The sequence below is a fragment of the Macaca thibetana genome, chromosome 16 (assembly GCF_024542745.1).
Source record: "Macaca thibetana thibetana isolate TM-01 chromosome 16, ASM2454274v1, whole genome shotgun sequence".
Taxonomy (NCBI): domain Eukaryota; kingdom Metazoa; phylum Chordata; class Mammalia; order Primates; family Cercopithecidae; genus Macaca; species Macaca thibetana.
In genome coordinates, this window is record NC_065593.1 from 15,988,924 (window position 1) to 16,004,766 (window position 15,843).

The 15,843-nt window shown below is 41.9% G+C and overlaps 1 protein-coding gene across 1 annotated transcript in view; it reads right to left on the reverse strand.

Moving 5' to 3' along the window:
- RABEP1 (rabaptin, RAB GTPase binding effector protein 1) overlaps positions 1-15,843 on the reverse strand; it is a 105,920-nt gene that overhangs the window by 12,861 nt on the left and 77,216 nt on the right. The window contains exons 9-12 of the mRNA XM_050765280.1: positions 9,595-10,062; positions 8,254-8,358; positions 6,358-6,474; positions 3,095-3,193 (exon numbers count right to left, since the gene is read on the reverse strand). Coding sequence (XP_050621237.1) covers positions 3,095-3,193; positions 6,358-6,474; positions 8,254-8,358; positions 9,595-10,062 — 789 coding nt within the window. The remainder of the gene's footprint in view (positions 1-3,094; positions 3,194-6,357; positions 6,475-8,253; positions 8,359-9,594; positions 10,063-15,843) is intronic.

Consider the following 15,843-nt stretch of genomic DNA (forward strand, 5'->3'; position numbering starts at 1 on the left):
AAAGACAAAGACTTTGTCCAATAGAGGAGAAAGACAAGTAAACCAAAAACTACAATACCATTAACTGCTATGACAGAGATTCGGTACTGCAGTGATAAAAGGCCAAAGGGGTACCTAATTTGGGGCAGGAAATTGGGGAAAGAGTTAACGAACACTTCCCAGAGGAGGTGATGACTGAGCTGCATCCTGAAGGACAAACAGGCTAGAGACAGGCAGTCAAGGCCATGCATATGCTCTGGCTAAATCCCACTGGCTCTTACTGTCTTCAGACTAGAATCCACTGTGCTTTATGATCACTTTCAACCCATTTACAACAAAATATTAGCATCCCACCACCTTGTGGATATGAAAGAAGAGAAAAAACAATATGTATATATTTGCTTGTTTTTGTAAAGAGAAAAACAGAAAGATAAGCCAAAAATAAATTCAAATGATTACGTATGAGAGTGGGTGGAAATGGGGTGAAAAGGATAGGGAATGGAAATGGAGTATTTATTTTTATACTTTTGATTATGAACCATATTGCATATTCAAAACATAAATCAAAAAAGAAAAATCAAATATGAAAATGTAACATAAAGAGAAACAAATGGAGCTAACTATATGTCAAATTCCTAATACAACCACAGAGAGAACAACTAACATTTGAACAGAGTACTTAAACTGTAAACCCTTATCTGAGATACAGTCTACGGGCAGAAAGAACTATAAAGAAATGTTGACCTTAGTAGATTTGCTGTTGGTAGCAATGTTGATATAGTCATTCTGGAACTATTTTGTCCCCACCTTAAGCAAGTGATCAAATTTAACATCCTCAGTAACGGAAGCACTCATCATTAACGTGCCTCATGATGTTAGGAACCTCCCATTGAACCATTTCATCTACACAGTATTCGTGCCAAGATGTCTAACCTGAATCACATCACAAGGAGATAATCAGACAAATGAATTCTACAAGACAGCTGGCCTAAAAACAAAGCAATCGGCCTGGATTCTTAAAAATAAAAAAAGAGTGGGAGCCTGTTCTAGATGAAAAGTGACTAAGGCGACATGACAACAAGATGAAATTATGTGATCCTTGATTGGTTCCTGGATCAAAATATAGAAAATATAAAAAGGAAAACCACCACTAAAAAATAATCAAGGACTTATTGGGACAACTGGTTAAATTTTAAGGATGTAATAATAGTACTGTAGCAATGCAGAACAACTCTTTGTTTTAGGAAATACATACTAAAATACCTATGACTATCATATCTACAATAACTCCAAATAGTCCAGCAAAAAACACAAACCAAGACATACATACACACACATCATATACCTACAAACATACACAGAAAGACTAAGAACAAGGGCAAGCATGCACTAAGGTGGTGAGTGTCTCTTACTCATGGTAATTTCAACAAAATGGTCATGTATTAGAGTTCATAGGACCTCAACCTTAATTTCAACAATTCTCCAGTGTCACTCACACACATTCGTTTTAAGTGAAACCAGCTTGAAAAGTGTCTGCAAAGGCTGATGGGTTTTAAAAGACAAGAAGGAGGCTGGGTGCAGTGGCTCACGCCTGTAATCCCAGCACTTTGGGAGGCCAGTGCAGGTGGATCACCTGAGGTCAGGAGTTCGAGACCAGCCCGACCAACATGCAGAAACCCTGTCTCTACTAAAAATACAAAATTAGCCAGGCATGGTGTTGCGCACCTGTAATCCCAGCTACTTGGGAGGCTGAGGCAGGAGAATCACTTGAACCCAGGAGAAGGAGATCAGGCCATTGCACTCCAGCCTAGGCAACAAGAGCAAAACTTCATCTCAAATAAAAAAACAGACAAGAAGGAAAAAGATGCAAGGGGACAAAGGAGTGTAGGAGGCTCACCACTATGAAACTGTCAGTATTTAACAATGATCTTTACGCCAGTGTTATTATTTTGTATTGTCTAATTAGAGAAAACATATGAAACTATGGATCAATGATTAGGATGAGATGCTTCCCTACAGACCAGGTTTAAGATTTAGGGATCAGTTCATAGGCCAGATGCTGACCTAATGCCAATTAAAAACATTCAATGACCATTCCACCCAAGGCTTTTTTTTTCAAACTGTCATCCCCGGGTAAGCATCAGCTTTGGAGAATCACCCCAGCAGGGCCACCTCTAATTTAGCTGGAGGCATGAGATGTAGGCTCCAACTTTGAGAAAAGGAAAAACAAAGCAAATGTAGCCAGACTGGTAAGGAGGGAGGCCAAGCCTGGGGAACTATCCGCAAAGGCTCTAGGCAGCCCTTGCTCCTAACACTTTGCCCCCATCCCTCTCAGAACAGATGGCCTTCTGGAAGTTCCCCAGCACCACAGCAGTTACATGTTTTTTTCATAACCCCTGTGAAACTAATAAGGTTTTTTGTTTTGTTTTGTTTTTGTTTTTTTGAGACAGAGTCTTGCTGTGTCACCCAAGCTGGAGTGCAGTGGTGCGATCTCGGCTCACTGCAACTTCAGCCTCCCAGGTTCAAGCACTTCTGCCTCAGCCTCCCGAGCAGCTGGGACTACAGGCACCCACCACCACGCCTGGCTAATTTTTTGTACTTTTAGTAGAGATGGGGCTTCACCGTGTTAGACAGGATGGTCTCAATCTCCTGACCTTGTGATCCACCCACCTCGGCCCCCCAGTGTGCTGGGATTACAGGCGTGAGCCACTGTGCCCAGCCCTAATAAGGTTATTCTAAATAAATTAGCCATCCAGGAAAATCACAAAATGACTGGTCAAAAGTTGTACCGGCTAGGGCTCTCAGACATTCAATTTTTTAGCTTTTATTTGGAATTAAAAATTAAATGTAGGTCCATAGTTTATTCTGTTTAGGTTTCCCAAACAGAAAAATAAGTTAAACGATGAGAAAAATTTTTGTTTGGCCAGAAAGTAGGTTTAAAAAAGGAATGATGTCTTTACAATATTTTGTCCATTATTAATGTTCTACAGTCCCGAGAGAAGACAACAGTAACTACTTTGGACAGGATGATAAATTCCTATCAAAGATGATGTGAAGATAGAACAAAAAAGGAATATATGTAACATAGTTATCATTTACTTAAAAGTAAACTTACCATCTGTTCCTGAACATCCCTCTTTGCTTGGGAAAATCCCTGTTGTAACTCTTCAAGTAAGATCTCAGATGCTTGGGCTCTTAGGACAAGTGCAGAGATCTTTTTAAAAAAAAAATGCATAGAAATATAGTTAGGAAATTGGTTATTCTGAAACTAACTCTTCTATCTTCTAAGTATTTAGTGTCTGGAATTGACATTTTATTGGTTCATGGTAACCACTCACCATCATCCAACAGCTGTGTGCACATCTGCTGTGTGCAAAGCCTTGGCCTTTCGGATAACACAAGGCAGTGCCAAAGCCCGAGTCACATGCAGCCACACAGTAACAGAGAGCATTCTATGGGTGTCTAGGCAGATACTAACTCACGTGACCTAGTTGGAGCTATGTTTAAAGATTTTTTTTTTTTTTTTTTTTTTTTTGAGACGGAGTCTCGCTCTGTCGCCCAGGCTGGGGTGCAGTGGCCGGATCTCAGCTCACTGCAAGCTCCGCCTCCCGGGTTTACGCCATTCTCCTGCCTCAGCCTCCCGAGTAGCTGGGACTACAGGCGCCCGCCACCTCGCCCAGCTAGTTTTTTGTATTTTTAGTAGAGACGGGGTTTCACCATATTAGCCAGGATGGTCTCGATCTCCTGACCTCGTGATCCGCCCGTCTCGGCCTCCCAAAGTGCTGGGATTACAGGCTTGAGCCACCGCGCCCGGCCTAAAGATGTTTTTAAAAAAAAAAAATCAGGCTGGGTGCAGTGGCTTACACCTGTAATCCCAGCACTTTGGGAGGCTGAGGCGGGCAGATCACCTGAGGTCAGGAGTTCGAGGCCAGCCTGGCCTGCATGACAAAACCCCATCTCTACTAAAAATTTAAAAAATTAGCTGGATGTAGTGGCGCGCGCCTGTATTCCCAGCTACTCAGGAGGCTGAGGCAGGAGAATTGCTTGAACCTGGGAGGCAGAGGTTGCAGTGAGCCCAGAATGTGCCCTTGCACTCCAGCCTGGGCCACAAGGCGACAAGTGCGAAACTCTGTCTTGGGTTTAAAAAAAAAAAAAAAAAAAATTTATTTCACATAAATCAGTGTAGAATTTGGCACAAAAAATAGGCAAACAGACAAACTGAACAGACCATAGTTCTGAAACTAATCCACACAGAGCAATGGGGGAAAAGTGGATCTTTTCACCAAGTCATACAGAAATTGGCTATCCATACTTTAAAAAAAAAAAGTTTTACCCTTATCTACACTGTGTGTGTGTATGTGTGTCTAAGTCAGTTCTAAAGGAATTTTAGATATAAATGTGAATAAAGCCTCTATAATATAGGATATCTTCCTAACTCCATAGGAAAAGATTCCTTTTTAAGAAGGAAGAAAATCACAAACCGTAAAGAAATGATTAACAAACTTGATTTTTTTTTTTCTTTGAGACGAAGTTTCATTCTTGTTGCCCAGGCTGGAGTGATCTTGGCTCATGGCAACTTCCACCTCCTGGGTTCAAGCGATTCTCCTGCCTCAGCCTCCCGAATGGCTGGAATTACAGGCGTGCGCCAACACACTCGGCTAATTTTGTATTTTTAGCAGAGACAGGGTTTCTCCATGTTGGTCAGGCTGGTCTTGAACTCCCGACCTCAGGTGATTCGCCCACCTCGGTCTCCCAAAGTGCTAGGATTACAGGCGTGAGCCACTGCGCCCGCCCAAATTTGACATTATTAAGGACTTCTGTTCATTAAAAGACACCATTAACGAAGACATAAGCTACTGATGGGCCAGGTGCATGGCTCACACCTTTAATCCTAGCACTTTGGGAGGCCAAGGCGAGTGGATCACTTGAGGTCAGGAGTTCAAGACCAGCCTGGTCAACAATGTGAAACCTACTAAAAATACAATAATTAGCCGGGTGTGGTGGTGAGTGCCTGTAATCCCAGCTACTCAGGAGGCTGAGGCAGGAAAACTGCTTGAACCCAGGAGACAGAGGTTGCAGTGAGCCGAGGTTGTGCAACTGCACTCCAGCCTGGGCGACAGAAAGAGATTCCGTCTCAAAAACAAAACAAAAAACAGCAAATATAAGTTACTAAGTAAAAGACATCTGCAATACTTGTCAGCAAAAGATTCTAACAAGATTATATAAAGGACACCTAACAAATCAGTTTTTAGAGACCAAAAAAAAGTAAAATAAACAGACAACACAATAGAAAGATGAGGATAAGACTTGAGCAGGAATCTCTCACACACACAATATCACAATGGCCAAGAAACATGAAAAATGCTAAATAACTTCAATGGTCATTAGAGAAATGCAAACTAAGCCACAATGAAATACCATTACACACCCACCGAAATGGCTATAATTAAAATAACAAAATGACGTTTTTTCAAGACCTTGGAACCACAGGAACGCTCATACATTGCTGGTGGAGGTTAAACTGGTGTAACCACTCTGGAAAACTATGTGGCATTTTGAACGTTTGTACCCAAGCATTCCACCCCAGTTACAAATCCTGCAGAAACACGTCCACCACGCCCTATGCAAAAATGTCAAAGGAACATTATTCATAGTATCCCAGAACTGGAAACAACTGAAATACCCATCAGCGTTAGTCTGGATAAATTGTGGCATATCCGTATAATGGTATGACTATTCAACAATGAAAATAAACAAACTTACTCCATGCATCATGAGTAGGAATAATACACTGTTGAACGGTGGAAGACAGACGCAGAATAACACAGACTGTATGGCTTCATTTTCTAAACATGAAGCACAGGTTAATCTGATGGTGTTACAAGTTAGGACAGTGGCTGCCTGTCGGGAGGGAGCTGTAAGTGCGGGGAAAGTGAGGGCTTCTGGGGACTGGCTAATATTCTATTGCTTGATCTCAATGGTGGTTACACAGATGTTGGTTCTGGTATGTTTGGTGTATCTGTATATGCTATTTTTTTTTTTTTTCCATGTTGCTATACTTTTACAAAGTTTAAAAGAAAATAATTAGTATCTTGGTCAGCAAGTTTCCAGTGCAGCAGGAAAACCTAACTAATACAAACTAAAAAGGAAAGGAGAATCAGAGCCTCCTGGCGTTTACTGACCAATTATTTCAAAAGTTATTCTTTAAAAATCTGTAAAACAGGTATCACAGAATGATCAGTAAGAAATCGTTTTACCTGAGGGAAAATAAAACTGCCAAATCTTGAAGGCAAAAGAAACATGACTCTATTTTTTGAATCTTTCATTTAAATAACCCAGTCATCCCTCATGGGCCACACTCTAAAAACCCTCCCTTACCTGGTGACTCGAATCTTCGCTACTTTGCTTTATGAAGTCTTCCAGTTCCTGCTTATCTTTCATTGTCTTCTCTAACTGGTCATTAGCTTGCCTTAGCATCTGCTGTAGTTTTTTCACCTATATCATTTTAAAAGTCAATTAGAAAGAAAAACCAGAATCCTTTTATAAATTTTTCAAAAAAATCTAACTGCAGAATTAAAAAAAAAAAAAAAACTCTATGTCTTTTTCTGGGAAGCACCATAGATTTTTTAATTCAGGCAGAAATTAGATAAACGACCTCAAGAGACAACTGTACTGTGCTTTACAGTCAAATCATTTTTCACACACGTCTCATCTGAAAACATCTGCTTCTCCCCCAGACCCTCCAGGCCATGACACTGTTCTCCCTAACTAGAGTGTATCCTCTGTCTCCAGGCTACAATCCACACTAACACCAGAAATTGTGAAAAAAGTGAAATAATATAATTTCCCTACTTAAAACTCTAAATGCCTCTCAAAGTCTTCAGGGTAAATTTTTTTTTTTTTTTTTTTTTTTTTTTTTTTTTTTTTGAGACATAGTCTCTCGCTCTGCAGTCTCAGCTCACTGCAACCTCCACCTCCTGGGTTCAAGGGATTCTCCTGCCTCAGCCTCCTGAGTAGCTGGGATTACAGGCACGCACCACCACACCCCGCTAATTTTGCATTTTTAGTAGAGATGGGGTTTCTCCATGTTGGCCAGGCTGGTCTTGAACTCCCAACCTCAGGTGATCCGCCCACCTTGGTCTCTGAAAGTGCTGGGATTATAGGCGTGAGCCACCGCACCCGGCTTCAGGGTAAAATTTAAATCTCTTCAGTCATCACTGCTCCCATCATGGTCTTTGTAGTTTACTCTCCCATTATTTTGTAACAATCACCCCCTGTGCCCAGCCACATAACTACTCATACTTCCTAGAATACATCATTTTCTTTCCTAACTCTGTTCTTTGTACATCTTTTCTCTCCATGAACACCCTTTTCCCACTTCTTTTTCTGACTAATTTTTAGCCAGGCCTTAAAACAGTCTACTGAAATGTCTGTGAAAACCACTGCTACAGCACACCACCAGGGGCCAGCTACATTAGTTCTGCAAATACCTTTAGAAGTTAACCTTTGAAACATCGATGAGTAAAGCACACAGTGTATGAAGGAACTCCATAGCGATGACATTTGAAAATATTAAACCATCATTCTAACCTGCTTAAAGTTATTTTGAAGACTAGGAATAATCTTCATAACAACCAAAGAACAATTTGGAAATACAAGGAAAAAGTATCTTTCTTACATATACTTTTACAAGCCTACTCTTATGAATTTCTAAATTATTTCCTAAATGCTATCAAAGTACCCATTATTAAACACTGCGTTTGAAAAGGTACTGAAGATTTATCAATCTCAGCATACCAAATCTACCAAAGCTTAATTTCTGTGAACTTATTAACCTTAATTCAACAAATTTATGACAAGAAGTAAGCAATAAGCAATGAAGGACACAAATTCTGATTAGCATTCAATTAAGCCTTTATTCTATTAGAGGCAACAATCAACCTTTTATCTCCCTGAGATCTCCACATCATAAAGTACTTCCCATGTACATAAAATCACTTTTAGGCCTTAGACGGAAGGGGCAGGGGTAGAGGAGATGAGGCAGTGTCCCTTTAAGAGCTAGGCTAGCCTGTGCAGATACACAAAAGCAGAGTCCTAGTGAGCTCCACTGGAAAAGCAGCTGCCATTGCATGTACCAGGTTACCTCATAACTTAACAAGATGGATACGCTTCATAATGTAAATGGGGCTGGGGGCGGAGGGGAGGCAATTAATTCTGCACCTCCAACGAAAACTACAATAGATACCCAATTTGGCACATCCAGAAGAAACTCACCTGGTCTCTTGTTTCAGCCTCCTGAATCTGAATTCCTTGTAACTGTTTTTCGTAATTGGAACACATATCACAACGTCTACCAAGTTTATTTCCAGCATTATGCACCTGAAGGGCACCAAAATTACTTCTTATCAGGCAAAACAAAATAAATCTACATCACACACTTGAGGTACACGTGCACAGTCTTACCAAAGGTGCTCAGTAGAATATGAAGTTAACACTTTCTTCAGGGCCTTATGGCAAAAAGTTACAATATAGGGTCAGATTCTAAAATGTCAAACTCTCCAGTACAAGTATGACGGGACACATGGGACACAATTTATTGCCAAGAGGCACAAAACCTCACATCTGAGGACAACACAAAGCAAGTAAAAGGTACTATACCATGGTACTCACAGTTCAATACCAACCACTGGGAAGGAAAAACAAATAAAGACAGTGCCAAGTCACCGTTTCACCAGCTCCAAGTATAAAATAAGTATGAAACTAGTAAATAGCACCTTGGCACATATGTTTTACATAAGACCAACGAGAATACTTTCTTTCAGGCCTCAGTAAGCTGTTCCACTTACTGACCCATGGCTTCCTTAAAGGGAAGCAGCCCTCATCAAGGAAAGCCCCAGGAGTCAGGTTTTGCAACTAAGTCGAAGGGAACACTTGAGCAACTCGCTTTATCTTTCCCAGCCAGTTTTCTCACCTGTAAATTGGGGATAACCATGCCCCACTTGCCTCATTATAATCATAAAGCTTAAAGAGATCAGGTGTGTGAAAGGCCTTTGTAATCCATAAAGCATTAGGCAAATATCTAAGGGTTTATCTCCTAATCTTATCTGTAAATTTACAAATTCTCTAAGAAGGAAAATCGACTTCATTAAAGATTGGCTTCTTTTCTCTCCCATATTCCCAACCCCTCTTTAAACCCACTCTCAGCATCAACAGCAGACAAGCAATTGCGCTTTTGATCTAAAGGAAAGATGAAAGCCTGAATCCTGGAATACACTGAGATTATAGAAAACTGCAAGGCAAACCAAATTCAGGTTGCTCTAACTTAAATTCAGCAATGCTAGTCAGGCAGATCGCTCCAACCTGAGAGTTGTGAGTTCAGGTGAGGAAGTTCACATTCACTGTGATAAGCTAGCTAGCTCCTTTCTCTGTCACAATTACCTGGAATAGCCAAAGCGGACTATAACAAGGGTCAGGTGACACAGGTTAACATCCACTTGCTGGCAACATGTGCCTGCACTGACTCCAGGAACCATCTGCTGAATGAACGATAAATCCCAGAGCTTCCCAGTGTGCCTCAGTGTGAGCAAGAGGAAAAACGTGAGAAAAGTAACTCACCTCTTTCTGCAAGAGATTCCATTCTGTCTCACTAACTAAACGATAACCACTCGGGGACACGTATGCACTCTCCATGCCCTGGGTAACGCTGGAGAGGAGGGACGCCGTCTCTTCTTGTTCTGGTGTCATCGCCTTGATTGCTCTCTCCTGATCTTTGGTTAACATAAACCCACTTGGCATCTGGAGCGACCCAAGGGATGCAGTATCAAAGTTCTCAGACACTGAATCTGCTCCTACCAGTGGTCCAAAATCTGACTCGTCCAGGTTTCCAGCAGATTTTGCTTTGTAGTTATAGCCTAAAGCTTTGGATTGCAATGAGCCCGAAGTTCCCAAGCTGTCTGTAGACTGTGCTCTCCTGAGTCCATCTTTAAACATGTCATTGTCCGATTTACTGAAAGGATCTCCAGCTGGCAACAATAAGTCTGCATCTAAGGAATGGACGGAACCATGGGTGCTATCTAAATGCTCCTGAAATGTGAAAATATATATTGCCAAGTTAGACAATTCTCTGCATTTTTAAATACAAAAAAATACAATAAATGTATTCTGCCCCTCGTTACACATGATAATCATTAATGTGCTACCTTCATAGACTCATGGAACAAACACTTACTAAGTGTCATTTCTACATGCCAGACATGAAACCAGGCCCTCAGGATACAAGTGTGGGCAAGATGTAATCCCTGACCTAGAGATACACACAGCTTCAAAAACACAAGGTAAGTAAGCAGACTTATAATACTGTGATAAAAGGATGGGCTAGAGCTATGTGCTGAATGCTCTGGTAGCTCAAAGAGCTCCCAAATACAAAGAGCTGGGGAAGGTCACCTGCAATTCAGTGTTGCGTATGTCAAGCGTGAGGTGCCTATCGTATATCCAAGTAGAGATGTCCCCTTAATAGAGGGACATAGAAGTCTTTCAATAGAGACTTGGGAGTAACTATTGTATAATGATAATTAAAGTCACAGCAGCAAATCAAAACACCTAGGATGAGTGTGTAGGAAAAGAGGGCCAAGGGCAGAACCCTGAGAAAGACTAACATTTTGGGGATGAGCAAAGGAGAGGACAGAGTAGTAGGAAGGAAATGACGAGAACGTGGTATTTTTTTTTTTTTTTTTTTTTTTTTTTTTTTGAGACGGAGTCTCGCTTTGTCGCCCAGGCTGGAGTTCAGTGGCGAGATCTCAGCTCACTGCAAGCTCCACCTCCCAGGTTCACGCCATTCTCCTGCCTCAGCCTCCTGAGTAGCTGAGACTACAGGTGTCCGCCACCACGCCCGGCTAATTTTTTGTATTTTTAGTAGAGACGGGGTTTCACCATGTTGGCCAGGATGGTCTCGATCTCCTGACCTTGTGATCTGCCCGCCTCGGCCTCCCAAAGTGCTGGGACTACAGGCGTGAGTCACCACGCCCAGCCCAATAATGTGTTATTTGCAAGCAAGGTGTAATCAACATGTTCAATGTTGTATACTATGCGAAAGAAGATGCAAAACATCACATATTATGTAAGTCCGTCTATTGAAAATGTCCAGAACAAGTAAATCCATAGAGATATAAAGCAGATTAGTGGTTGCTAGAGGCTGGGGGGAAGGGAAAATGGGGAGTGACTCTAATGGGTATGAGGTCTCCTTTGGGAATGATAAAAATGTTTTCAAACTAAAAACATTTGTGTATATATGCAATATCACTGAATTATACACTTTAAATTTTTTTTTTTTTTTTTTTTTTTTTTGAGACGGAGTCTCGCTCTGTTACCCAGGCTGGACTGCAGTGGCCGGATCTCAGCTCACTGCAACCTCCGCCTCCCGGGTTCACGCCATTCTCCTGCCTCAGCCTCCTGAGTAGCTGGGACTACAGGTGCTCGCCACCTCGCCCGGCTAGATTTTTGTATTTTTTAGTAGAGACGGGGTTTCACCGTGTTAGCCAGGATGGTCTCAATCTCCTGACCTCGTGATCCGCCCGTCTCTGCCTCCCAAAGTGCTGGGATTACAGGCTTGAGCCACCGCGCCCGGCCTTAAATTTTATGTTACATTAATTTCATCTCAATTTTTAAACAACGTGGTACAGCACATTCCCGAAGGCAAAAAGCAAACCAGTGCCATTACATGAAGCAGTTGCATAGTTAGTGGGGAAATAAGATAAATTATTTAAAGAAAAATGTAACAAGTTTTCTTTCCAACTGAATGTATTCCATTTAAATGACAATACTTTAAGATAATATCCTTTCTACGTTTTGTTGTTAAATGCCCTTTTTTAAATGAACCAGAGGAGACTGTGGAATACAGTTGTTACTGGCGACGGCATGTAACCAATTTTTTTTAATGTTTTAAAAATATTCTTGGTGTAATAAAAAGGTGACAAATTTTGAATTAATGCCTCCATTTCTTTACTTTTAAAGATTTTTACTCATCTGAGGGCTGGGCGCGGTGGCACATGCCCGTAATCCCAGCACTTTGGGAGGCCGAGGTGGGCAGATCATGAGGTCAGGAGATCAAAACCATCCTGGCTAACACGGTGAAACCCCATCTCTACTAAAAATACAAAAAATTCGCTGGGCGTGGTGGTGGGCGCCTGTAGTCCCAGCTACTCGGGAGGCTGAGGCAGGAGAATGGCGTGAACTTGGGAGGTGGAGCTTGCAGTGAGCTGAGATCGCGCCACTGCACTCCAGCCTGGGTGACAGAGCAAGACACCGTCTCAAAAAAAAAAAAAAAAAGATTTTTACTCATCTGAAACTGCAATGACTAAGAACACAAATCTCGTATATATTAAGCTTACTATGGCAAAGATCCCAAGTAAGTATCCTAATAAAAACTGGGATAAGCCATTCTGTTAGTTTACAAATAAACCTAACACGCACTGCTATGTATGACATACAGTGCTGCTGTGATACTGAAGAGGGAAGGGGCTAGGGACAGAACAGCTGTGAGGGCCATTTGAAAAACATCAGACTACAGGCCTGGTGCAGTAGCTCGTGCCTGTAAATCCAACAGTTTGGGAGGCTGAGGTGGGAGAACAGGTTGAGCCCAGGAGTAAAAGACCAGCCTGGGCAACATAGGGAGACCTCGTTTCTACAAAAAAATTTAAAAATTAGCCAGGCATGGTAGCGCATGCCTGTAGTCTCAGCTGCTCAGGAGGCTGAGGCAGGAGGATTGCTTGAGCCTAGGAGATCAAGGCTGTAGTGAGCTGTGATGGTGCCACTATACTCTAGCCAGCCTGGGTGGCAAGAATGAGACCCTATCTCAAAAAACCCCACATCAGACTACTACATTGGCAGTAATATCTTAAAAATATTTACATTCTTGAATTCAGTAGGGTTTTTTTTTTTTGGTTTTTTTGTTTTGTTTTGTTTTTGTTTTTGTTTTTCTGGAGGCAGAGTCTCGCTCTGTCACCCAGGCTGGAATGCAGTGGCGCAATCTCGGCCCATTGCAGCAATCTCGGCCCATTGCAGCCTCCACCTCCTGGGCTCAAGGGATTCTCATGCCTCAGCCACGGTGAGTAGCTAGGACTACAGGTGCCAGACACCGCACACGGCTAATTTCTGTATTTTTAGTAGAGACGGGTTTCATCATGTTGGCCAGGCTGGTCTCAAACTCCTGGCCTCAAGTGATCCGCCTGCCTCAGCCTCCAAAAAGTGCTGCGATTACACTTGTGAGCCACTGTGCCTGACCAGGCAGTTCTTTTCCTAAGAACTTATACTAAAACTAAAATGAAATAAAATAAAATAAAATCAGATGCATCTACGATTTTTGTACAAGGAAAAATTATATATAACATTATGACATTACTTACGATAATGAAAAATTGGATGGTAGTAAAAAGTGGAACCAACTTGACTATCAGTGTGTTAATCATACTTTTCATTTTCTATATTTCATGATGTCTTGATTTACTGGAGGCCTTGCTGGCGTGAAGAAACTGCTTCCCAGGACTAGCTAATTTCTAGAGATAATAAACAACTTACCTGACTGTAAACACACCTTTCATACACAAACCATTCAATCCCAAACCCATATCCCCAACCATCTCCCTTACCTAAATCACACACCGAGCCAGTATTTCCCCTGCCCGAAATCAACCCAGGGCCAGTTCCAAATAGCTAAGAACAGACCCTATACCCCAAAGGCTGCCGGAATTAATTACTAGCCAGTCCTAAACTCTCTGCTCTGCTCCACTTTGCTTTTCCCAGAAAACCACAGTAATAGCTATGGCCCATGCTTTTCTCTCGCTCCTGCTCCTGCCTCCTGACCAGCTCTGGTACTTCCGTGCTGTGGCCATGCATGGTGTGCTGGGCATCTGCTTCTAGGAGAACTGTGAGTAACACAAAACTTCTTTCAGTGGCATTGACCTCCCTATGTCATCACTCAGTCACCATTATGAATTAAAAACCAGGCACAAGCTGGACACCGTGGCTCACACCTGTAATCCCAGCACTTTGGGAGGCCAAGGTGGGCAAATCACTTAAGGCCAGGAGTTCGAGACCAGCCTAGTCAACATGGTGAAACCCCATCTCTACTAAAAATACAAAAATTAGCCTGGCGTGGTGGTGCACGCCTGTGATCCCAGCTACTCAGGAGGCTGAGGCAGGAGAATTGCTTGAACCCAGGAGGCGGAGGTTGCAGTGAGCTGAGATCACGCCACTGCACTCCAGCCAGGGTGAGAGTGAGACCCTTTCTCAAATTAAAAAAAAAAAAAAAAAAGAAACACATATGTTAACATATATATTATCTCTGGAAAAGAAAATAAGAAAAGCAAGAAAGAGATATGTACCAAAATATTAGTTATGACCTCTGGGTAGGACGATCTACCAGTTATTTTTATTTTGTATGGCATTTCCGATACTTCCCAAGTTTTCCATAATGAACATTTTGTATAGAGAAAAGCACATTATAAGCATCAGGTTAAAGAAAATGTGAGGTCTACAAATTTCAAATATCTTTAGCCATAAATCTAACTCTCCAAAGCATCTGAGATTAACATTTTTGTGTGAGACAGGGTCTCACTGTCATCCATGCTGGAGTGCAGTGGTGAAATCTCAGCTCACTGCAACCTCTACCTCCTGGGTTCAAATGATTCTCGTGCCTCAGTCACCTGAGTAGCTGGGATTACAGGCATACGCAACCTCACCCGGCTAATCTTGTGTATTTTTAGTAGAGATAGGGTTTCACCATGTTAGCCAGGCTTCAGATTAACTCTAAACCAAGAGCTGTGTCATTATTCTCAATAAAAAACAATTATATTCAACATTCAAATTGCAAAACACCAGCTCTGAAAGTCTACAGATCATTAAGAGAGAATCAAAAATAAAAATACTTCTCAGTAAATCACAACAAATGTCCCTTTCCTGTTTCCCCGCTTTTCAGACATTCCTGGATAGATTACTGCATGATGAAAACACTATGTAATCGTTGGCTGTACCCAAAACTTGAGACATTCTCTTGGGAGTCTAAATATTTTTTAAATGCACAGCAGAATTAGACCAAGTGGTTCCCAGTCTATGTCCCAGAACAAAGAATGAACAAAACAACTACAATCTACAGCACTTTTCAGTGTCTACGAAAATTTTTTTAAAGTTTTTCTTAAACCTCAAACAATCCATAAGCATGGGCATATAAACCACCAGGAGGTAGATTACGTATGGCTCAAAGTAAATCTGCAGAGTAAACAGAAGCAGGATACCCCTGAAAGGGAAGACAAGATCCGTATCCAATTTAACTGCGATTCATTCACCAGATCAGGAAAGCAGGTGGGGCAGGGAGTGAGTGTGATTCTAAGCCGCAGGGACAGGTCAGTGAGTGTGAACAGTAAGTGCACAGGTCTGGCTACAGAGAAGTGGAGAGCAGTGAGTGAGGCCGGAAGGGCCATTCAACTGTGAACGCCCTTGTATGCCACGCTAGGGATATTGGGGGATCTTCGTTTTCGTCCTCAAGGCAATAAGAGAAGCATTTCCTTCACTGATAACAAGATAACCAGCACCAGCTTTGAAAGATGAGCAGAAGGATTTCAATACTCAGAAAGGCAATGGGAGGAAAGTACTCCAAATGAAGGCAGCAACAGACCAGGTGGGAGTACAGCCCAAGATGACGACCAACATGGCTAAAATGTAATCCAGATGATGAAGGGCCTTACCTGTCCGAGTGAAGAATGTGTACTTAATTATATAGGTAACGGGAGTCAATGGTAGTTATTGAGTAGGGGAGTGGCCTGACTGCAGCTGAACTTAAGAAATTGAATTTGACAGTAATGCTGAGGGTGC